The 24,182-nt window shown below is 48.1% G+C and overlaps 9 protein-coding genes across 9 annotated transcripts; 4 read left to right on the top strand and 5 right to left on the bottom strand.

The window, feature by feature from the left end:
- Positions 1-4,469: 4,469 nt before the first annotated feature.
- Positions 4,470-5,348, bottom strand: KY384_003516 (uncharacterized protein; the record flags this gene model as incomplete). The annotated part of the gene is made up of 2 exons (XM_044812030.1): positions 4,470-4,925; positions 5,199-5,348. The coding sequence occupies 2 exons, from the start codon at positions 5,346-5,348 to the stop codon at positions 4,470-4,472; spliced, it is 606 nt and encodes a 201-aa protein (XP_044671163.1).
- Positions 5,349-6,092: 744 nt separating this feature from the next.
- KY384_003515 (uncharacterized protein) lies at positions 6,093-7,907 on the top strand (the record flags this gene model as incomplete). The annotated part of the gene is made up of 1 exon (XM_044812029.1): positions 6,093-7,907. The coding sequence occupies one exon, from the start codon at positions 6,093-6,095 to the stop codon at positions 7,905-7,907; it is 1,815 nt and encodes a 604-aa protein (XP_044671162.1).
- Positions 7,908-9,044: 1,137 nt separating this feature from the next.
- Positions 9,045-9,566, bottom strand: KY384_003514 (uncharacterized protein; the record flags this gene model as incomplete). Its single annotated transcript, XM_044812028.1, has 1 exon — positions 9,045-9,566. The coding sequence occupies one exon, from the start codon at positions 9,564-9,566 to the stop codon at positions 9,045-9,047; it is 522 nt and encodes a 173-aa protein (XP_044671161.1).
- Positions 9,567-11,234: 1,668 nt separating this feature from the next.
- Positions 11,235-12,159, top strand: KY384_003513 (uncharacterized protein; the record flags this gene model as incomplete). Its single annotated transcript, XM_044812027.1, has 4 exons — positions 11,235-11,297; positions 11,352-11,534; positions 11,571-11,843; positions 11,923-12,159. The coding sequence occupies 4 exons, from the start codon at positions 11,235-11,237 to the stop codon at positions 12,157-12,159; spliced, it is 756 nt and encodes a 251-aa protein (XP_044671160.1).
- A 2,131-nt stretch (positions 12,160-14,290) lies between these two features.
- On the top strand, positions 14,291-15,490 carry KY384_003512 (uncharacterized protein; the record flags this gene model as incomplete). Its single annotated transcript, XM_044812026.1, has 1 exon — positions 14,291-15,490. The coding sequence occupies one exon, from the start codon at positions 14,291-14,293 to the stop codon at positions 15,488-15,490; it is 1,200 nt and encodes a 399-aa protein (XP_044671159.1).
- Positions 15,491-16,070: 580 nt separating this feature from the next.
- KY384_003511 (uncharacterized protein) lies at positions 16,071-17,808 on the bottom strand (the record flags this gene model as incomplete). The annotated part of the gene is made up of 2 exons (XM_044812025.1): positions 16,071-17,432; positions 17,488-17,808. 2 exons carry the CDS (start codon positions 17,806-17,808, stop codon positions 16,071-16,073), a joined length of 1,683 nt encoding a protein of 560 aa, XP_044671158.1.
- A 742-nt stretch (positions 17,809-18,550) lies between these two features.
- On the bottom strand, positions 18,551-20,334 carry KY384_003510 (uncharacterized protein; the record flags this gene model as incomplete). The annotated part of the gene is made up of 2 exons (XM_044812024.1): positions 18,551-20,035; positions 20,089-20,334. 2 exons carry the CDS (start codon positions 20,332-20,334, stop codon positions 18,551-18,553), a joined length of 1,731 nt encoding a protein of 576 aa, XP_044671157.1.
- Positions 20,335-20,486: 152 nt separating this feature from the next.
- On the bottom strand, positions 20,487-22,227 carry KY384_003509 (uncharacterized protein; the record flags this gene model as incomplete). Its single annotated transcript, XM_044812023.1, has 2 exons — positions 20,487-21,347; positions 21,415-22,227. 2 exons carry the CDS (start codon positions 22,225-22,227, stop codon positions 20,487-20,489), a joined length of 1,674 nt encoding a protein of 557 aa, XP_044671156.1.
- A 294-nt stretch (positions 22,228-22,521) lies between these two features.
- Positions 22,522-24,139, top strand: KY384_003508 (uncharacterized protein; the record flags this gene model as incomplete). The annotated part of the gene is made up of 4 exons (XM_044812022.1): positions 22,522-23,111; positions 23,199-23,290; positions 23,353-23,517; positions 23,577-24,139. The coding sequence occupies 4 exons, from the start codon at positions 22,522-22,524 to the stop codon at positions 24,137-24,139; spliced, it is 1,410 nt and encodes a 469-aa protein (XP_044671155.1).
- Between the last annotated feature and the right edge of the window lie 43 nt (positions 24,140-24,182).

Here is a 24,182-nt window from a genome sequence, read left to right as displayed (position 1 = left end):
ATATACCCAGGTTTCTTGATGCAGAGATTCAATGTGTGCAGTACGACGATGCCCCAATAGTCTACGGATTACATGAAAGCTACGATATTCGACCAATGCTTACGAGCCTCCATCTTGAGGCGCCTGACTCTGGATGGTGGAGAAAAGACATGCCATTTCTAAGTGAACTTAGCAGGGTATGTGAAAATTGAAAGAAATTCCCGTTGATACCTTGTTTCATGATGTCTGAAAGGACGATAAGATCAAAGGCTGATCTTAAATTATGACAGGCGGTAGCAGACTGTCCAAACCTCAAAAAAAATCGCAATCTGTCTCAAGTTCTACGGCTCCTTACGCCAATGCTGGGCTTTTTACCTTCTTCGCGAAGTCCGCAGAATAATCAAAGCACAGCCAGGAATTGCAGATATTACACACTTCGTATTCGAATTCGACTGCATCAGCTGCAACCCGAGCATTCCTGAGCCTGTACCCATCCCAATGCGTAGCGACGGTTCAGAACCCACTATTCAGGAAATCATTAAACAGCTGGCTTACGATCGTCGACCAGGACTGTCAAAGATTGCGTCAAAGAAGTGCGAGTGCAAGTGCTCGGCAGAGGAGATCGAAGCTGCTGTAGAGACCAGGCTTAATGCGAAAGTTTGTGAGTGATGTGCCCGCCCTAGTGTGGTGCAGTCTCTTACAACCATGAATTGCAGATTCTGGGACGGATTGGCCCACCTTTTCCCGCCAGTGTGTATGGCTTGGAGTGAATGCAAGAGAGGGAAAAATGGCTGTGGAATTGGTGAGATCTTTAACTCAACTTTGTCCATGGCGATGACAGTTCGTGGAACAAGCTCTCCAGCACATGATGATGTGTCGACAGAAAAGGAATTAATGAAGACAGAATGCAACGGCAGTACGAGAGCTTAGCAATAGAAACAGGCCAGGGACTATCCAGGTCAACAAAACTGTTGGCGAAGCTTTCAACCACTGTAGGCTGGTTGAATATGCACTCTTTACGCGATGATCAAAGCAAAGGAAAAGGGAAAGGACTTGCACCAAATATATGCAATTGCCCAGAATGCATTACGTCTTCTTTTCCTATGTCAACATGTGTCAGGATCCTTCGCATACCTCCTTTCTCCGTCGAATTACACCGCAATCAATAGTACCACTGTTTAGTTAGCCCTACTCGTCGCAATTGTCCACGTGAGCCTTCATACACTGGTCATTGAGACACAAGGATTGTCTCCACCGCCCATGTTACTGGAACTTTTCCGAGTCGGCTGATTTAGACTTTCAGTATTTGAAATTTTCAACCTGGAGATTGTCTGAGCGGTAGGCAAAATCTCTGCTAAAGATACGCGGAAGAATGGCGGCAGGTGCCTTGTGGCTTAGAGCGGAGCCTCTTGGTGGGTCGCACGTCTGTGGATACCCACTTTATGTTGGCAGAGCAACCGAGATGGCTGAACTTTCTGCGTTTGGCGTTCTTGGCAGCAGGTATATAAGTTCCCTCCTTCTCTCTCTCTTCTTTTCTCTTCGCCTTCGGGTAATTACTTGAGACAGACAATTTTCTTCTCACCAAACCACTTCTATCAAGTGAGTCCTATCAAATCTACCTAGTTGAGACACTCAATGATCAATCAAGATACAAAAGGAACGGGTGAGATGGATAGTGTTTGGAAATCACTGAGTGAGTCAGCGCCGCTATGAGCATTGCGAACCCTACTGATCAGTGCGATACCAATGACAACATTCGAGCATAAATCCTTTTCGGTAGAGAAACAATAAGCACATCTATCAAGTGAGTTCTATCGAACCTATCTAATCAAAACATTCGATGATCAATCGAGGTGCCAGGGAGCCGGTGTGATGGACATTGTTCTCAATACACGGCGTAAGTCAGCACCGCTATGATCATAAGGAACTTTACTGATCACTTCGATGATAATGACAACAACAACCGAGCATATATGCCACTTGATAGAAGCAACAACAGGCACTCTGGAGACAGAGAACATCTTACAAAGATTCATTTAAATACGACCACATCAAGCCAACTACTCATTCTCATTAAATCATTCTCTCATATCATTTTTACTACCCACCCTGCATATCATCTTTGTTGCCCCCATCCTGACCACCGCCAACCCAGATCGATCGAGTACCAGGAAAAGGGTGTGGTGGGGTGTGTTTCCCATACGCAGCGTGGGTTTGCACCACTCCAAGCATAGTAAAACCCCATTAACGCATCTCTCGAATCACATCCACTTGAAGACATTCATATATTGCATCAGATCTGTTCTTTTGATCATTTTCATTGGACTCTATGTGCGCCGTGGGTCTGCATTACCCCAAGCATATTTAACTCTACTGACTCATCAATTAATTACATCCACCCGAACACATCCATCCATTACATCATATCTATTCTTCTGATTCTTTTCATGGCATCTATTTCAGTATATCGTTTCCGTCGGATCTGTAGACGAATGATTTTCTGGGATCTATTCTATTTTATTTCTTTCAGGAGATGCATATTTCAATTGTTCTATTTCAGCTAATTCAATCTATCAAACCAATTGCATTTCAACCCATTTTGCAATCTGCCGCCCAACGTCGATCGGATACCAGGAAATGGGTGTGGTGGATAGAACTTCACATACACGGCGTGAGTTAGCACCACCATGACCACGGTGAACTCAGCTGATCCATCAAACATGACCGTTATTTTGAATCTGGAACTCTCAACCCATTACGACCAAGCCAGTCGTCTCCAGAAACTGTCCCATCGATCGATCGAGAATAAAGGATAAGGAATGGTGGATAGTGTGTCCAACACACGAAGTGGGTTTATACCACTTTTACCATTATGAATCTATACTGACTTATCTCTCTAATAACAATATCTTAAAGACAATCTCGACGCACCAAAGTACATTTTTGGCATCTGGTTAGTCACATTCGACCTATCAAATCAGAGTTTTCTAACCACCTCCATCAAACCAATTCCACCGAGCCACCATCCCAACGATTGATCGAGACTAGGACATGGGTGTGGTGGATAGTGTGTTCAGCACACGGAGTAGGTTTACACCACCGTCCTCGTTATAAGTACCTGCTGACTTATCCCTCTAATAACAACATCTCGAAGACATGTATCTACTCCAAAGAGTCTATTTGTAACATCTGGTTAGTCATATTCATTCCATCAGACCAAAGCGATCTGACTTTTTTATTAAACTATTTCCACCCAACCACCTTTTCAAGCCAGTCTTCCTAATCACCATCCCAATGATCGATCAAGTACCAGGAAAAGGGTGTGGTGGCTTCAGTTCTCCTTGCACAGTGTGGGTATACACCACCATTATCATTATGAACCCCTGCTAACTCAACTCGACAAACTCCACGTTCTCACACTCAATTTCCCCTCGTTAGTTGACACGGATGTACGCACCGGATCGCGTCCCCTTCTCGTTATGAGCAACACAGGAGATGTCCACCAAGTTCTTCATGCCGTGCAGGGGTGAAATCAGGCTGCTGTCGCGGTGGAGCTGGTTGAGCCGCTCGATATCGATCACTAGTATTGGGGCTTCGTTATGCGGGATGAAATACTGTCAGTATTGCTCCACCCTTCCGTAAAACTTCCATGACTGATGCCAACAAGCAGCGGGTTTAGGGATGGTCAGACTCAAGCTGGGGAATTGAGTGTGTTATTGCGAGCATGACACGACAAAGATATGGTTGAACGGAACACACAATGTCAACAGAAGATGAAGCGTTGGAATTAGGAACGAAAGGAATCAGAGGGATCAATGTGGGGGACAAAGGGATGCTAGTTGACAAGATCATGGCGTCCCTCTTACCTCACAAACGAAGGCTTGCGCTCTGACAAAGGGAGCACGGCTTACCTCTTGAATGTCCGACCTACTAGATTGTCCCTGATATATTTGCCTAATGGTTACTAAGACATCACCTTCTACTTGCCCCGTTGAGGTCCTTAGGCTACAAAGCGCCTGCTGCTCTGACTATCTCTCCAATGATACTATGGCTATGGCCAGAGACTCCGTCAACTTTCCAATGATTTGGCCTCCCACGTAAAACCCAAGTTTTCTATGTACTATCCTCCTTCTCGAATATTTTCACATTTGTGAAATACAATACTCGAGTAAGTCCCAACAAATTTTTCCAATGTGACCCACTATCATCCCTCTCCTCGAACTTTTAAAAGCCGAGTAAGTCGCAACAAGTCCCTGCTATGAATTCCGATATCCTCCCTCTTCTCGAACATCTGCACACTTGTTTGATTGCAATAGCTGGGTGAGTTCCAACGAATTCCTTCCATAGTGACTTGTCTGTCTGTCTGTCGTGATCCATGTTGCAGGCATGATGATCGAAAACTCAATTAAGGCGCGAACCTCTTCTTGTAGTAAACGAAGGCAAGTGTAGTGTCAAAAACAATGTAAGTCGCATAGAATCTGCACGTGCCACTAAAGAGTATCCAAGCAACGATCCGATTGTGGCGTGTCCATCCACCATTTAGGAGGCACTCCCTGGTCAAGATGTGTTGCCTGGTGTAGAAACGTCGAAAATTCGGGTGGTGAATACATCATTTCATCTACTGGTGGCTCCTCTTGCATAAAGCAATAAATCTGACTATCATAATCTTGGAAGAAACGCTCGCGAGCTTTCTTGGCCGCCTTCTCTCTCCGCATCTGACTCTTCCTGTGTCTCCAGGGGTCAAAGTCCTTGGCGTTCCCGTCCCCAATCCCTGGGGGGCTTGCGTATGGGAACTCGCCAAGGTGAAGTTTATATTTAGGAGTTATCTTCCTGGATACTTCCATCGGACTGATGTAATCTGCAGGTAACGTTTTTGCTGTCCAGTTGACATATCTGGGAGAAAAATCACTAGGCAACGATCGATTTGGGCTTACTTTGTCCCATGCCTAAAGACCCTTCAGCGTTTTGTTCGAGACAGGAGTGAAAATTAAATCAGGATACATACATAATATTTACTGTAAGTAGAATACGAAGTGATGATATACTCGTCTTTGCTATGTGGCCATATGGCGATGCGGCCACGGGTTGGAGCCAAGGCAATCGGCTCAATATGCATGGATCGAGTGACCATTCGTCTTGGTGCCTTTCTTGAAGGCAAAGGTGTTCCTCTGTTCATTTTGCTTGCGTAAGCAGTCTCTTGACTAAAACTGGATAATCACGGCTTTGTGTTTCGGATTAAGGACTTCTTCGTCATCATTCAAGGAGTCTCTCTTTCTCTTTCGCATTGACGTCAAGCTACACTCAGCAGCTATGTCTGTTGTAGAAGACGGATATCTCGTCTCACTAGTGGTTTGAAAGACGTGGTCCATTTTGTCAGGAAAGTATATTCAGAGAGAAGCCTTTGGACTGAGACTTATTTCTTGTCGATAGATTCACGAACTCGGTGTCACAGTTCAAGAGATTTGCGTTTCGTGAAAACCGTTGGGAGTTTTATGTGTAATGAGAAAGACGATCACACTAGGAGGATGCTGTTGAAACTTGAAGCTTAATGCTATATCTTCGAAGAATGAAAATTCGTAAAGAGATGGAAGTATGAACGTTGATGAAGAAGACAACGCCTGCATTTAAATATGTCATGTATGACACTAGGCCGTTTAGAAAAATGACACACATGGTACCCTTGTCAGACACACGTCTGTAATGCCGCCACATTGGAACCTTTCCACGTCTTACTTTGTCAAATAAGAGATCAGTCTGGCTATACGTGTGATGGTGTCAAACCTCCTACGCCTTATTGCTCAGATAGTCACGAGTGTCATGCAGATGTTCCGGATAAGCGCCGATTTCACTGCGTGACATGACAAGACTTGACATATCTCATTGATTAATTAGATATCGTAATCTTGAGTGTCGAGGTTGGATGACGCGTGTGACGGATATTTTTGAATGTGTTGCTCTCTGGTGGCACAGGAGAGAAGGATGGTCGATTATTTAAAGCGGTACATGTCGCTCGAAATCTATTGTTTCTTCTACTTTCATCTTACAACGTCTTATTCCTTACCAACTAAGCCTGGCCTTAAAGACTCACATATATATATTTAATCTTTGAACAAATGTCGATTGGTACCTCTAAGCCCGAGGCCCGAACATCAGGGAAATTGCAAAACTCCACAGCAGGAGCAGGACAGCTGTTCATGCCTCGGATTGAGCCTGACAACTTAGTAGAAGTATTCAACTCCGATAGGACGACAGAACAGAGACTCTCAAATCTGCGCAATGAGCAGGCGTCAGCAGTCGCAGCGAAAGATGAAGTCCAGGAAGCTTCGCAATTCTCGAGACGAGACCCCAAGCTGGATCGGAATCCAGAATTCCATCCCTATCATAGTGATATTATTAGACTTTACCCAATGAATGAGTCTGCGATAGTGGCTTTCCACTTCTTGCTTGAATCTCACGATAAGGGCGAATTATGTCAACATCATGCCTCTTATGTCGTCAAGACAGGCACAACGAACGTCAAGTTGTCCAATGATGTACGTCGACTTCGAAACTTTCGAGGGAAACAAAACGAAAATATCAAGACAGGATATTACCGCATTTTGTTTGACAGCCCCAACGTTCTCGCGAAACCAGCATGGGTCCTAGGACCAGGAAACAATGATGTCCAAGATGAAGCTCGCGGTGTCGACATGTTGCTAGCAGCGCCTTCTTTGCCAATGGACCCGCATCCACTCCAAGCTATCCTTGGCATCCACCCGAAGTCGGGGGCTTGGATGATTGAAGGTGATAGCTTTACGAAGTGTGATTTCACGACACTCAGGAAAGGTAAATTGCAGGCTCTCGACCGTCCAAGAATTCGACTTCAGCTAGATCATATGCAATACTGTCTAGAGTTCCAGATTGCCAACACTACCGACGAACAGACATACATGAGGACGCGGAACCAAATCTTCAACCATGAACAACCGCCACCCCGGACTAGGATATCTGGCATTCCTTTCTTGTCCGATATTCACCTGGAAAGAGCGATATTCAGGAATCATGTCGGCGAGGGTTATCGAGATCGTCAAACCTGGTTCGAAGGTTACGATCCGAGGAGCGGCTGCCCGAGATTAATTAAAAAATGGGCCATAAGCAAAGAGTCTCAGTCTGAGGTAACGGAGCGAATAGAAACCATACAAAATTTGAGCAAGACCTGTCGGGTGTTCCAATCCGGGAACTCGTACATTGGCCAGGGCGGAAGCGATATCCGCGGAGCAGAGACTCCCTTCGATTGTTATGTTGTTTTAGAGAAAGGTGTTCTTCTCGCTGATTATAGGTGGTCTGACTCAGGATCCCAGCTTACCACCGCAAGGAAATCAGTGATCTACCAATTGCTGATCGGTCTCGCCAAAATGCATGCTCTGGGAATCCACCACCGCGCGATATTGCCGTCAACAATTCAGCTGCTTTTTTCACGCTCGAAGCCATCGCGAGCTGTATTTTTTGACTTAGACTCTATATCGACAAAGTCTGATGGCCATTCTATTCAGGAACCCCAGCTAGTCGAACAATATCCTGCAGAAGTACCTGATGAAGGGACAATCGTGTACACTGAGAAGATGGATATATACATGTTGGCCCTGACACTCGCCCAGTCATGGTATCCGTCGTACTTCGTTGACAAGCACACTCGGAATAATGGTCACCACGTTATGATCATTTTGTCCTTGACGACAAGTCAAGACCCACTGTGCCATTTGCTGGCGAGAATGCTAGCACTCGTTCCAGATAGCCGACCTTCAGCTTCAGAGGCACTGCAGGACGGTGCACTTTCACCAGGTCAAGTCGAGGAAGGGGGGCGAAAGCGCGGGGCCGTTTCGTCTGAGATGAACGACCAAGTTGACAAACGACAGAGGAAGACCGTTGTCATTCTTGACTCCCAGTGAAGTGACTCAGATGAACATACTTTGGGAATTGAACGGACAAGGGGGCGTGCTGCATCCAATGCTAGGTGGGATGGGAGGGGCGCAGAAACGACATCATATCGCTGGGAGTAGAATCGATTATCAAGGTAGTGAGCTCTTTGATGGTGGTTGAAGTTCATTATGGTATGTACTGGGCTCAAAGTCGAGTTTGCTCGTATGTACAGTACTAGATATGATGATTGTCAAAGGAAAACTCAATGGTTGGCGGCTTGAAAATTTAATTAATCGACAGATGCACATTCGATGCCCGGCCCTGGATTCTTCTCTGGCGTGCGAATGACAGATCTATCGTTTACGCTTTCCGAGGGTGCAAGACAGAAATCAAAGTAGTATGATTTGGCTTTTTCAAGTTACTGATTGCTGATACATTAATTTGCTGACTTCTCAAACATGAGATGAGCGAACGCTCTTGGTCGCATAATCGGCACCAACCACCTTCTTGCTGAGTACGGTTTTATCGAAGCAGCACTCCTTATGTTTCCCAATCCGTCACAGATGCTTTGATCCTTCAGAACCTTTCGTAGACGGCGAAATTACCCTCAATGGCACCCATTTCGGATTGTAGCACGTGGGTTTTTGATGCGAGTTGCATGAACAACTGGCTTTCTGAATGACTATAGCCCAACAAATCATCGTGGTCCACTGGTCTGTCTCACGCATTCCCACTCCGCATGAGTTTAGCAAAACCAAAACCGATGGATCAGCAGGTGAAGGCTCGATTTATGTCCTTTCCGATCAGTATAGTGTCATTCCTTCATTGTCTAAGGCTGAATGAAAAGGGCATATCTGAGTCGTCAAGTCAAGAACGTCTGAGTCTACATCGCCTTGTAACATTTCAATGAGCTCTTTGATAGACCAAGGAGTAGAACTGAATATCCTTCTCGAAGGTGCCCATGAAGTACAGCCTTCATGGCAGAATTCTGTAGCGAACGTGTACACATCTGGACAATCGCTGTGTCTAACTAATAGCCGATGCATTTTCGTGAAGAAATTCAGTGCCTGGCATTGATACATCTTCCTAGATGGGAAAGCGAGATGTACATTGACAGTTTTTATGTTTGGACAAGAGTTGATCGCCTGTTGATGTGTAATATTAGCCTAGTTCTTCCCGACAGCAATCTGTCCTCCTTGCCATAGAGGTTTGATGTCATTCGTGAGCCTCAGGTTTGACAGCTGTACCAGGCGAAGCTTTTCCATCTTACGTACCTTGACAACCTGGCGCATTTCCGGCAGTTCATCAGTCCACATGTTTGGAGCTGCATGATATTTGATTATGAGATCTCTAATTGCAAGCTTAATATCGTAGGTGTTGACGCTGGCAGAAAGCCTACAGCACACGAGTGAGTTCCAGTCGCTCCCAAGTGCAGATGGAATTTGTCTAGGTGTCAGATTGAGGGTCGTCTGCTGGAAAAAGATGTCGCGTGCTTCCCCAGCGATCTGTGCGCCAACTACAGACTGATCCAGTAGATTCAGGGAAAAGTCGTCCAAACTGAGTACTTTCATGTCGTGAATTGTACGTAGGTCATGGTTGATTACGACTGTGTGACGGAGACTTAAGGAAAGCTTGTAGATCTTCTCTCGAAGCTCGTATGGCAAGGATTTGAAAGTGACGGGACCCATGTTCTAGGACGCCACGGGGCATGTGATAGTGGTTTGTAGTTACCAGGGGTATGCACGGAGATGTATTTGATGAAGTGTACACAATGGGGAGAGATGAAGTGTCGTAGTCGTAGTCGTAACCTGTCTCGGAAGTGTCACGTATTTATGACGTCTCCGCGCTGCGAATGAAGTGGCAAATATACGGCTTACGAAAATAACTCAAGACATTGGGACAACGTCTCTCGCTCGCCTTTTGAGCCTTGTGAGCCTTTTGTAGGTGAATAGTACGTACTTGTATTATTTAGGTCTGATACTGCTATGGTCCAACAGTAAGCCCGAAACAGGAATCTTCGCTCACCATTTCGTTAACAGCATCCCGAACAAGCAGAACCTCTTCTCTTAGCCTCTTCTCCCTTCAACCAGCTTCACTGCGGACCGAACTCCAACCTCGTAACCCCCCAAACCTTCCCAGCCCCAGAGTTCACGACCTTTCCCCTCCTCTTCAAATCCATCTCCACCCACCTCTCCAACCGCCTCCTCTCCCCCTTCGCCCACTCGCCTTCAAATCCTTCCATTCCACCCCCTCCCCCTCCCCTTCCCCTTCCCCTCTCCAAAGACCCCACTTCCTTCCCCCCTCCAAAGACCCCACTTCCTTCCCCCGAACAAAACCCCGCACCCCCTCCCCTCCTCCCACGTAACAAGAAGCGGCTGCACACGGCTAAATATCTGGACTCTAAAGGCCTTACTATCCAGCACCCTTTGCACCCCCTCCGCACCGTCCAGCAAAACATCAATCCGCACCTTCCTCCCCCGATACACATCTCCAACATCACTAAGCTCGCACCTCCACCCCGTCCTCCCCTCCCTCACCCTCCACTCCCACGCCAACTCCATCCTCCTCACCAATCTCGCATACTACGGCCTCAGCACGCCCATGAACCTCCTCAACGCCCGTGCATCCTGAAACACAAACGTACTATTGTGGTAGAGCGCATAGGTGCCGGCCAAACACGACTCCCTGCACGTGCTCAAGACGGCTAAGTGAGGCCGTTCAGTAAGATGGCCAGGACGACAACCTTTATGAAACACCCTCTCTCCCTTCCCCTCCTTCCTTTCCTGATCACCAACACCAACGCGCCTTCGCCGCCGTATCCCACAACGATCCATCCACCGATCCAACTTCTTCTCAAACTCATCTTTTTCAACTATCCCACCGTTGCAGATCCACGTGCGAAACTCCGCCACATTATTACCAGGGCAGTCGGCGCCGCCGGGACACCGATCTCGAGAGGGGCCCTTTCTCATCAAAAGCTTGGACTAGGAGAGTGCTGGGTGAAGATCTGGTGGAACATGAATTGACAAGGCCAGTGAATGAGCATGATATCAGTTGTCTGCAAGATGCAGCTCCAGCCTCTATGTAGGGTTTTTGACTCCGTCCTGTACATATCGGAGTACATCTCAAAATCTTTTATAGCAGCAACCATCTTCCCCGCATGCTGTGGGGACCTGCATGCGCGGGTCACATCACACACAGCCGATTTGCTGACCCTGCAGCGTGTGCGTTGTCGTCATGCGCAGCGATGTCATAGTCTGTACAAACTCACTTGCGCTTCCTTTATGAATCACCCCGCTAGATTCGCAGAAACTACATTCCAATACTGAGTCTTTTGCTACCTAGCAACATTAGAGATGGAAAAGAATCCAGTGACTCAAAATGTCAATGGTGATGGGGGAGACCACCCGCCGGCAAAGGTACAAAATCGTAGATTCCATACCTCATACTAGCTTACTGAACAATTTACACAGTACCCTCAGTATCTTCCCACTTGGGATCCGAAGATGAACTGCCCAATCCTCGGGCCATTCAAGCATCACGAGCGTGCCCAACATGCCGACCCCGCGATGCCTGACTTGACCTCCCATCCAAACGCAAAAGTCAAGCACCTCACACCTACGACGGGAACAGAGATCGACGGTGATTCCCTCTTTGTATTCCTCTGAAGCCCTTGACTTCTCTCTTCGCAGCTCCAAGGCGCCACTAACACCCCTCGTCTACCAGGAATCCAACTCACCGCCCTCACAGCCTCCGGCCTAGACCAGCTCTCTCTCCTCTGCGCCCAACGCAAAGTCCTCGCCTTCCGGAACCAAGACCTCAAAGATTTCCCCATGAAGAAGATCGTCGACTGGTGCAGCTACTTCGGCCGCCCCTCCATCCACCCTACTGGTCCCACTCCCGCCGGCGAGTCAAGACCGGAGATCCATATTGCGCATTCGGGAGGTCCAGATGCTAGGCTGGCCGTAAGTGTCACACCCTATTCTTCTCTGCGGTCTAAATTGATGGCCTGGATGAAAAGATGCTGATACTGGATTGAAACAGTCAGCATGGTCATCGCGCACGAATAGCATGAATTGGCATATTGATGGGAGTGTGGATGCACAGCCACCTGGCTTGGTCTTTTTGTACCTTCTTGAAGCACCTGAGACGGGCGGTGATACAACGTTTTGCAATACGGCAGAGTTGTATAAGCGTTTCTCGGAGGGATTCAAGGAGAGGCTGCATGGGTTGAAGGCGGAACACAGTGATGTCGATCTAGTGGACAGGACGAGGAGGTGAGTGGATCCAGGTCTTACTGGAAAGGAAGGGAATGTGTGAAAGTAGGATGTGCGGATAAAGTAAGCTGACTAGTACAGTGGTAATGGGGTGGTGAAGAGGGACGGAGTTTGTAGCGTGCATCCGCTAGTGAGGACGCATCCGGTCACGGGAGAGAAGGCGATTTTTGTGAATCCGATCTGTAAGACCCCAGTTTCCCCATTCCATACTCTCCCATCAAAGAAAAAAACAGTAAAGATGACACTGGTGCTAACGCGGGATTCTCTCTGCCAGATACGACGAAGATCGTGGGATACAAGAAGGAAGAATCTGACAACCTGCTCAAGTTCCTTTATGATCAGATTGCACTATCGCAGGATTGTCAGGTCAGGATGAAGTGGGAGGAGGGCACAGTAGTGATTTTTGATGTGAGCATGTACCACAAATAATTCTGAGGAGCCAAGGCTGATTTCAGTAGAATCGAGCTGTATGTCACTCGGCGATATTTGACTTCCTGGATGTGAGTATCCTACTATACCCCTTTGATGCATTCTTGCGAGTTTTGGGCGTGATTGACAATGCAAAGAGTCGCCGCCGCCATGTCGCTCGCGTCACTCTGTCTGCTGAGAAGCCGTATGAAACCGCGCTGGAGAAGGTGAGCGGGTGAGACAATCTTGGAAAAAAGATCGCAGCGAAAGAGACCATCCCGAGATTGCAGCATTAAAACGAAGTGTGAATTATCGAAGGAGATCATTGAATAATGATCGTCTAGGCAGATTGTCATGAGCCATGGAAACTCCTCAACAATATTGATGAATATGGAAATGCTGGACACGAAGAGTTCCCAAAACTATGACGAAAACTGTCTTGCCTTCAAATTATTTCCTATTGGGATCCCTCCATACAATTATGCCAATGACTTAAGTCGTAGCTTTCGAAGCTTCGGTAGGCGCTCAAGAAATAAGCCATCCACACGGGATCTCTTTTTGACATGCGTCTGACTTTTTGGCTGACTCCGCGTTACACATTTTTCTGAAAGTTGTCAAAAGTCTTCCCGCATACTTTTCATCCTCCATGCTCGAGTCCACCAAGAGCAATTCTACTCAAAGATTTATTGATACCTTATCGACCCACCGTCATTCTAAATATATACACCCAACCGCATCGATCCCTTACCACCACCACCCACCACCCCTTACACCATCCCATCAACCCACTCCCTCAAAATGCCCAAACGCAAACGTCCTCAACCTCCCCATCTCGCAGCCCTCAACCACATCCCCCGCTACCGCTCCATAATCCACCGCCTCGCCAAAACGCCCTCGCGCCCACAACCTTAAAGCCCCCTCCCAGCCCTCCTCGCCCTCCCCCAGAATTAAAGACCCTCATCTTCACGCAACTCTTCGGCTCCACGATCCAACTCCGCTGCCAGCACACCGCCCTACCCTCGTCCACATGGACGTCTTGCACCTGCCCAGCCTCTGCATGTCTCACCTCACCAATCTGTAATGACATCCCATCGGATTCACAAAGCCAGTGATTGTGCAAACTTCAGCGTGACATCGACAACACGATTGTCTTTGGCCCCTGACTTCACATTATATTTCACAAAGACCATGCATTACTCTAATAAGAACCCTCCGATTACCGGTCCATAAGCGTCGTGGCTCGAAGCGTAAGGTTAGATTAACTTTCGAGAATTCACCCATCAGCCTAATGCTTGAGATCTCAGCGGTCTTGAATTCACAGACATCACCAAAGCCTAGCCTCGGCTTACCCCCGTCACTTTTCACAGCTATGGACATTGAGCATCTTCACTTCCCTCGCCCCAAATACCAAGTCTCACACGCCCAACTTCACGCCACTTGATGGCAGGAAATCTTCACTATATGAGCAAGAAAATACGAGACATTAATCGTGAATGTGACACTGTCTGGGATGAACGCATGATCTTTGCCACGCTCTAGCGCCTGCTCGTAAATATATAAAGGCCCCCCTCCCCCTTCTACTTTTCCTTCTTCATCCGACTTCCATCTCTCGAACTTCGACCCTCTCCCTTCTGGGCTTTTGAAGTCGGTTCAATACATATATATATATATTCTCACCACAGTTGCCGCGCGAAACCTCCTTTCAAGAACACCATCTCTGTGAGCAGATGAAGGAGGGAATGGACATGTTCGCGGACCGGCTGAAAAAGGAGTATCTCTATAAGACAGAACTGATCGAGGAGCCTTTTCTTGTCATCCAAGGGAAGGATGCGGAGAAAGTCAGAAACGCCTTTGAGGAGTTACAAACTAAGAAGCGTACGGACCTCAACACCCCGGCAAATGAGCAGACTTCTCAGAAATCTAAGCATGCAAAGACGATCGAGAAAATGGTGGCAGACGATACGATCGGACATCACTTCAAGAGCACCAGCGTGGCTCCGCCGGAAACCATCTCGGCAGCTGCTATACGATATAAATATATATACGATATCTATCGTGAGGAATTCGATCCCGAGACATCGATGACGAACGCCCAGTTCACCTTACTCCACGATCTATGGAGAAAGCCAGCACGAACAGGGCCTCGTCCCTTATTAGAAGGGCTCATCGCACCCGAAGACTCCCCAGCTTTGAAAACGTGCGCGATTTGCGACCTGTCACCACCTATGATGGCGATATACGAGGCGACTATGGCAGCTGCGAAACAATCGAATGGAGATAAGCCACTCCCACTCAATCCCAGACTCACTCACACACAACTTTCTACTATTGATGGTTGGCTTCTAGATGAAGTCATAAATATATATATCGATGCGGTGGGGGAAGCATGCTTCCCCCGGAAAGTCGTCAACTTCACAACCTATGCTCTGAGAACAGATCTCGATAAGCCCTCAAGAGTCTTGAAATCCAAATTTTTGGCCCTTTCACAAGTCGAAATTGGACTCTTACCGGTGAATGTGAACTACACACATTGGGTTCTCCTTGTCGTAGAGCCTGCTACGAGACTCATCTACTACTTCAATTCCATAGGAGACCAGCCGATAGCCTCGTCTACTCAGGTTCAGACGTTGGTCAGGGATCTGCAGGCTCAAGACCCAGGTTCGGGGCGAGAGGAGTATCAGGTCAAAAAGGGTCGGTCTCAACAGCAGACTGACGGGAGTGCCTGTGGCGTTTTCACTTGCATCACTGCTTGCTGCCTATGCATCAACTTCAATCCGAGACGCAGTTTTCACCAAGGTCATATCGAGCAGCTCCGCCGACACATTGCCGCTGTCGTTATCGAAGACAGTTTTTTTGGAAATGTCGGCTGGACAGATGAACATTTTCACGATGAGAAAAAGTCATTGGAGGAGATCCTGGGTGCTTAGGTAACTGCCATTGCCTACGTATCGACCAGTCCACTCACAAGAGAAGATGTGGCCTGGGATGTAGGGATGGGGTTTTCATTGTCGAGAATTGCTTACTTGGCCAAAATGGCGAGTTGCCAGAAGTTCGACATCTTTTACAATAGCTGCAGACCTCACCGAGATCCAAGACCGGTGCTGATGGAGGGGATTCCCATACATACTTGCACCTTAACAAAGCCAGTAGTGCGGACTAGAGTATCTCGCGAGCAGCTGACAAGGCAGACACCATCCCATGATCTTATCCATCTATGACATACCTATGACACAATTCCCTCAACGCTTCTCAAAGGTAAGCCCCTTGTCTGATGATTTGATATCATGAAAAGAACAATCAGGTGAGAACAAAGAGTCGCCAGTCGTCGCTAAAGATATTCAGGCTGGCTCTTGCAGAGAACCATTCAAAAAGTGAGCTACTACCTCCCTAGCCTAACTATCACTCGCATTACCACAATGAGCCATCGACTCTGTGGAATTTCCCCGGGATAGCTTATCAATAGCAACCGTCAACTGCATCTACAGCTCCAGATATCTTAAAAGTCGATTATTGTGCAAACTTTAGTGTCACATCGACAATACCATGCATGCCTTTGCTTGACTCAATGTCATATCCGACAAACACCATACTATGCTTCAAAGAGACTTTGCCATGTCCCTTGCGTGTGCGTCTCGGTTCGAAAGAGAGAATTAGGTTAAGCTTCGAGAAGTTGCCAGCGACTCTGATATCTTTGATAGTGCTGTGCTCGAGTCTAAAGCAATCCCCAAATTTGGTCAGATCAGGTTCAGTTGTGTCGCCTTTGCTGGGCATGCCCATAAGTAATTGCTTTAATTTTTTGTAGTCAGTCAAGTCATGGCGTCTGTGATTCTCCTTAGCGATTATGTAGTCATTCTTTTGCTCAACAATGTCAAGCCAAGTGTATCTACCAACGCCATGTCTTGTGATGCTGCTGAAGCCACCGGGAACGCCTGACGCGATCATCACGCAGTCTTCTAAGCCCACGTCTTTAAGCAATAGCGTCTTGCGGACGTTCCCACCAAAACAAGTGGCATAGTCAGCTGTCATGGTGATTGAAGTGAGAGATGGTAATTGAGTACAATGGAACAGAGTCGAAAGAGACACGCTTGATATGTCGGTTTTGTCCTTTGGAAGCACCACTAACTTTGTTAGGAAGCCTAGTTCTAAACGGGACGATGAGGAAGGGTATTGTGATGGCTCAGGGACGTTAGCAAGCCAGTCGTCTTTGTGCCGCTTGATTTCTGTATTGTTGCGTGGCGATACCCAGCCGGCCAGATACTCTAGAAAAGACTGTAATTTCTGAGGCGCGATCGAAAGGATGACTAGCCCTGGAAAGAAGCTAAGCGGTATCCATTGAATAAACTCTAAAGAGCGCCCTGGAACCGACTCCGAGAACCATGCCTCGTACGATTCTTGCATAGACATGGAAGGCCGCCTACCGTCAGAGTGGTGTGTCGGGAGCGAAGAGATGGCGTATACAAGCTGCACCCAGTTGAGGAGAGTCAATGTGTCGAGATATGCAATATCATGCCGCGCATTCTCGGATGAGGCATAAGAGGCGCCCTTGGGTGGAGAAGCTGCCGTCAGAGGCTTCATCCTAATAGCCTCGATAGTGATGGACCGAATGCATGGCATTACTCTCTTTCTATGCTCGGAGAGTTGTAGCAAACCCAGGGAAACTATGGTGCGAAGTAATCCTTCTTCGCCTTGTAAAGTAATATCTCTGTACTTATGATACCTGCTCTTAGGGCTTGAGGCAGCTCGATTAAGCTTCTGGCAACAAAGAAACATCCTGCGGTAGTCATGGATATCGAGGTAATCGAAGACGTCAAGTAGAAGCTCCTGAGGTAGAGAAAGGATTGTTGGTTCGCGTCCAGAGTGAAGTAATCTCTAACATCAAATTCATTAGTCAGAAGATCTGAGCATGAGACCACAGATAGGATACCCCCAGTCGCTTGACAAAATCTGTAGGCTGAGCTTTCTCCTCTGCTCTTCCTCCACGTAGCGATACTGAAAGTGTTGGAGAACCCAAAATGCCTACAGGTGAAGACGCTAGTATCAATGCTGATGTCGCATTCGCTGTTGAGCTGTGCTTGGGAGTCTCAGGCGGTTTGATCAGGTCTTCAGATCCTTCTTGCATATCAGTCTTTTGTTTACCAGCCGACACAGCTTGCCTCGTTGAACTTGTGGTGTCCTTGGGCGCTGGCACCGGTGTCATCACCAACCCCGTATTTGCCGTGGCTTGCGCCTTAGTAGTCTCCTCCATCTTGACCGATGGATTCGCGATTGACGTCGGAGTCACGTTGACTAACGAGAGAAAGACGCGACTCCAAACGAGCTTCCAAGGTATCAAACCGTTCCAGCGTGATGACCTTGAACCTTCGCAGCTCTTTAAGACTCTCCTATTCGAATGACAGCGTGGTTTGGGGGATGGGCGATTCTCTTTGACATCCGCTAGATGCTGATGAAACGATGAGGATGACCGCGATGCATCTTTCGTCGACTCGAATGGGTCTGGAGATGGGAGAGGACTTGTCGAAGGGGGTTGTTGTTATGCGAGTAAGAGGCGGTTGCGTAGAAAATGAATGCTCCAAGTGTCGGAATTACCCCTCTATGTTGAAGTGTGTTGTGATGACGTACGGACCAAGGAGTGAATAGAGGATGCAATAAGCCTTGTGGAGTCCATTCATGGGCTGGGAAGACTGAGATTCAAGCAGCACCCGTCTAAAAAGGTCGGAATGAACAAATTGAATCGATTCTTGAGCTACAGCACTGTGTCGATTGGTGATTGACGCGATCTGGCAGGACTTGCCATTTCAGAACGGGGTAAGCTATGCACGCTTGTAGACGATATCAGCAGCTCTTTGCAATCGTTCTTTTCACCGCGATGCGAAGCAGAAATCCGAATACAATTCTCACGAGTCAATTCGGCCTAGCGAAAGCAAAGCCCAACATTACCAGTGCCATCTTCACAACGCCTTGCTGCGCCCTCCTCACAACCGCTGCCTTTAATATCGTCTCCCTCTGTGATTCACCTCCTTGAATGCTAGCATTTTCTCGCGGAACAGCTTGAGGGTGACATCAACAACTGTATTCTGCTCATCCCCATCTCGTAGATCGTAGCCTACGAATGCCGTGGCATGTTTTCCGCTGACTTTTCCGGAGCGCTTGACCCGCGGGTCGAAAAGTAGAGTGAGGCAAATCTTCGAGAAGCTGCCAGTGACACAAAGATGATGCGCTGTCCCTGTTTTTGTCTTGAAATGGTGCGCATAAGGGTGTAGAGATGGGATGCACGGCTCGTCAGAGGTGTCCCTCGACAGTACTGTGTGCTTTACTGTATCGTAGGTCGTCATCTGTTGGACCATTCGCTGGTGCACTGCTTTGCTGTATGCATCCGGCGTAGGACGAAAGTCGATTTGGCGAAACCCATTACTCAACGGTTCAATGACGACCGTACCAATGGAGCCTTCGCAAGGAGGAATTAATACAGCATACTGCTTCAGAAAGACCTCGTCAAGTCGCCACTGGGAAACTTTTGACACGGATTTAGGTTGACAAGTGCTGTGCACGATGATCTTGGTGAGCCGTGGTAATTCAGCGAATGTTATGAATGTTGCAAGGCTCTCTTCCAAATTTTCGTCGTTTGTGGTCGCTTGCATCTCAATCCTTGTCAAGTTCTCCATCCTTAATGATAAGGTCCCAGTAGGATATTGATCTCGTGCTGATGCCGGACGGGTGATGTGCTTGTAGGTGGTGCGTTTCGAAGGTCTAGACTTCCATACTTTCTCATTCGATGGGATGACATGACACTGAACGAAACCAGAGAATGAAGCAAACTCTTTGTTAGGCATTGCAATTGTGAGTAGTCCACGAAATAGGCACAACGTCGTCCACTGGATTCGGGCGGGATTCCACTCATCATCAAGTAAACTGTAGAAATGCAGTGCATTTGTTCTTTCAACCCAAGCTCTCAAGACTTCCCCAAAGGTGCAAACATTTGTACGAGCTTCATCGAGGCTGGAGCCAGGTACCTTGAAATAGAAGAGATCAGTGAGGTCTTCCTTGTCTTTTGGGTTGAATGTCTTGGCTTTCTCGACAAGTTGCTGAATCAAGCTTTGCTGTGAATTGGGCGGCGGAAGGTCTCTACGTCGACCTGGGTTGAGGGCCTTCCAGTCGTAGTCCGTTATAATGACGTGACGCGTGTAGTCCGCAAGGCCAATATCCTTTGAAAGCAAGCGGAGAAATACCAAAGGACTCCATGCGCTGTCATCATTTCCGAAGACTTGCATTCTGATGAACTCAAACGCCTGCTTGCGCACACTGTGGTAAGTGAGTGGATCCATCGCAGCGTGGCGTAATGCTCTGCAACAGCACTGGACATTGTAATAATCAGCTGGATCAATGTGCTCGAAGATGTTGATGAGTGTCTCCTGGGGCATCGCAGTAAGTGTCGGCACAATTTTCGTGAGGCTGGTCGCTGTCAGGGTCTTCGTCTGTGTCTTAGAAGCATTAGTGTAATCCAAGAACAGTGCCATTTGGAACCTACTACCGTCGTATTATTCACCACCTCAGCGCCGGTCCGTCCTATCTCCCCGAGATGAGGAGCTGTGGCCGCAGAAGATTGCTGCTCTGGTTTTGAAGATGGGGGATTAAAGGGATCACCACATTGAGCCCGTCCGCCACTTACTGGGTCGCCTTCAGGAGTCGACTTTCGGCGACTGTCCAGAGAGCTTGACTGGCTCATCATAGCTTGAAACTTATGGCGTATTCTCGATAAGCTTTGCGCATCCATGGTGGCGGTGGCAATAATGAAAGGAGAAGTTAGATGAGTTGACGTTGGGTGGTGGAGGAAGTCAAACCCCTTACGAGACCGCCAAGAACGTGCACCGTCACATCGTGATGAAGAGTGAATACGCGTTTGTAGAGAGGCACAATTCAAATCATTCAGCCTTGCTCCATGGAGTACCAAGGCTTCCTACCACTATACTCCGCCCCAGGATACTGGATAGGCACTGGAATTTTGCCCCTAAAGCTATCCAAGCCTGTATCAGCACCACTTTTACCTTCGATCATCGCCGCAGGTAACAGTACTCCACACTCCCAATTCCTGCAATTGATCTTTGGGCCCTTCGTAGCCTTGTCTTTGACCACTTTGTTACCCCAGGCGCTTTCAGAGCAATTAGCCGAGCCAATGTATGCCCAAGAACGCGCGTTTTCCGGTCTCACGAAGAGGATCTTGTGGTGCATCAATAGCCCATCGCGTAGGCTTTTGGCGTCTCGTAAAAGCTGCTTTGGAAACTTCGGGTTCTCATAGTACTTGGATTGCATACAAATAGTACCAGCGAAGCCGGCATAGGAACTTTTGACTGTTTCATGCGTTGGGAAATAGATGCGAAAGCCGAGATTGATAGCGTTTTGGATATTAGTCACCGACGCGGAATGACCTAATGGAGAGGATCTGGCTCTTGGGTTCTTTTCCGCGTATCCAGCAAGCCCATCGTCACCTTGGCATGCCTTGTAGAGCCTTCCAAGAAAGTCCATATCCAGTGAGCCGACAGATGAAGTAACGAAATCGATTTTTAGTGCCTCTTTTGTTTCTAAATTAAGCTTAGAAACGGCAGTCCCCAATCCTGGCCAACCTGTTCGCTGCCAGTCGCTGTCAATGTGAGCGCCGCCGATGGTATGCACGAAGGCGAAATCTCTGGTAGCACTGAAGTCGAATGAGCATATGCTGTCTACGATATGCCGATCTACACCCTTGGCAGTAAGAAAATGCACCAGTTCTTGTCCAAAGAATGAAAGGTCCTAATGGCAAAAGTCAGAAATAGTCCAATGCTTGCCACAAAGTTCCCAGGTATGTCTCATGACTAACCTCTCCTTTCGCCTTCTCATCACTTTCAAGCCGCGGCAGATCAATAAGAAAGACCATGTTCTCCATCGTACCATCCTCGCCCCAATCATACGGGACCAAATTTGCAGTAGGCACCACGATTCTCAGATGTGAAGGATAGCTTAGTAGCATTAATTTTGAATGCATGCAATTGATCTGACCCTCCATATTCGGGAAGCAAAGCCTCAAATTCTTCACGTCTTGCGTCTCCCTCCCATACTGCTCACGTACACTCTGCTCTTTCGCCTGCATCACAAGAGTAACTTTGGTCTTCGCTAGATCCATTTTGCCAAAGAGCCATTCGGTGTCCCACTGAAAGGAGCTAAGGACTGCAAGCTGTAGATCGGTTTTCTGGAGGACCTCCTCGAGCTTGATATCCTTGCCATCGCGGCCGTGACCGTATGCCCAGGTCTTTTTGACGGCGCCTTGAGGGTATTGCAATGTAGGTGGAGGTCGGGTGATGGTTTCAGGCGGCGATTTATGGGATATTTTAAGGATTTTGTTTGTAGAACACGCCAATGTTGGCGACGCCTTTCGTTTCCGAGCTAGTCTCTCTTCCTCCATCTGCTTCCGATCAAGGCCATGGAGACCAGCCGACGCAGGCTGTACGGGTGCTATTTCACCAGCTTTTTGTGACCTCGCGTCTTTGCCATGGTTTGAACCTGTTCCTCCAATCTCCTCATCATTATCGCTCTCAATGTAGGTGAAATTTCCATCCTGCGTAGTGGTGGGGTCCGGCTTGCCTAGGGAGAGGGCAATGGCTCGTTTGACGTCCTCATCGTCCGAGGAAGTCATCTAGAACCTATTCATCGAGAGAAACATTCTTCACGACGGAGATCTATCATTGGCGTAATGCCATTCGTGACAGGTTGTAAAAACTCCACTCACGTTATATCCCTTCCTTCAATGCCATAACGAAGGGAGCTATTTGCCGTAAACACAGGTTTATTCAATATATTTTTCGCTTCAATACCGCGCTAACGCGAGTTTTATTACGTCCGCCAACATTCTTTTCACAATATTTCCAGAGCACCGAGAGATACTCGAAAATGTAATTGCGCCCTTCTACTCCTTAGATACTCTTCAGACATGCCACGTTCCCGATCCTCCGTCTCTACAGCTCCCCCTTCCGCCTCCACCACCGCTCCGCATCCGCCCTCCACAAACGCGCCCTCATCAGCTCCTTTGCTCCCAGCACCAACCTTCCCCCCTCACACCCTTCCGCGCACCTGGCTCATCACCTCCGCTCTCACCCCAATCGGCCAATCCGTCGCACGCCACGCCCTGCGCCATGGTGACAACGTTGTCGGCTGCGTGCCCAATTATCTCCCCAGTGTTGACATCCCAGGAGTGGAGGAGCTCTTGGGAGGCTGGGAGAAGTTTGAGGAAGACATTGAACGGGGAGGTCTAGAAGGGAAGGGGGAGGGGCGCGGCAGTGGGGCTGGGATTGAGGGCATAGAGCATGGGGAGAGAAATGCTGGTGGGGAAGAGATGGTAGGGGAAGGCGAGGAGGATGCGGAGGGAGAAGAAGATGATGGAGGCGAGGAGAACTGCGAGGACGTAGAGTCGGAAGCGGAGAAAACAAAAGGTGCTGCTGCGGGACAAAGGAATGGGGTGGGTAAGGGGAAGGTGATGAAGCCTTGGAAGGAGAGGTGGAAGAAGGTTGGGTTGGATGGGAGGTAGGTGAGTGCTAGTAATACAATTTGTGCGGCGCGGAGGGTGGATTTATAGGCAAGAGTTGAGACTGATGATGGGGATGCGAATAGGTCTGTCGGGCAATGCCAGGCTGCTGTTGCGGAAGCCCAAGCCAGCTTTGGGGGCGGCGGAGCGGACATATTGTTTTGCTGTGATGGTGAAGGTGAGTCGACCCATTCTGATGTCATTGTGCAAGGAGATCAAGAGCTGATATACGATTGACAGCACTATTTGGTACTGTGGAAGAGCTTGCAGCTTCAGTGCGAACGCAGTCTCTTGTCAGAGAGCAGTTTGAGACAAATTTCTATGGGCCCGTGAATTGTATCAGGGCTGTGCTACCAAGTATGAGGAAGAAAGGTAGTGGGCATATTGTCTTGCTCTCAAGCATCAGTAAGCGTTCATTCATATCACCAGCTTTCTTTGGCTTGCAATCGCTGATACATCTCCAGTAAACCACCTCGGTACCCCTGGTCTCGCAACCACTTGCGCATCTGGATGGGCTCTCGACGGCTTCTGCGATAGCCTCGCATACGAAGTTGCGCCCTTCAACATCAAAATCAGCATCGTACAGCCAAGCATGGAAGTCAATCTATTGACGCACAAGATTACCGCTGTTCCGCCGTCAGAGCACTATAGCCCAGATCTGAACTCAATACCTACGAGTAGAGAGATGATTGGTGGCCTGTTGGACAGGATCGAAGGATCTGGCAGTAGAAGGGATCCTAGGAAGCTCACGGGAGAACATACTGAATGTCTGTACCCACGTCTACCGGCTGAGATGGTGGAGTCTCTCATAGCAGAAACGGTGCACGCGGTGCTCGCAATCGGTGGGCATGACAATCCGCCGGCTAGACACATTGTAGGATTTGAAGGGGTGGCAACTGTCAAAGAGAAGCTGAAGACCGTCAGCGAAGAGCTGGAGGAATTCGTTGCCGTGAGCTGCGCTGTGGATATCGACCAAGAGGGCCAAGCTGTGAATGGCCAGGATGAGAGTCTTGACGAGGATACTTGAAGGCATACGATTTTCAATTTCATATGTCCATCCTGCCACCGGA

The sequence above is a fragment of the Bacidia gigantensis genome, assembly GCF_019456465.1.
Source record: "Bacidia gigantensis strain McMullin 20006 chromosome Unknown contig_180, whole genome shotgun sequence".
Taxonomy (NCBI): domain Eukaryota; kingdom Fungi; phylum Ascomycota; class Lecanoromycetes; order Lecanorales; family Ramalinaceae; genus Bacidia; species Bacidia gigantensis.
The sequence above is the reverse complement of the archived record's forward strand: the minus strand, read 5'-3'. Positions and strand labels throughout refer to the sequence as shown.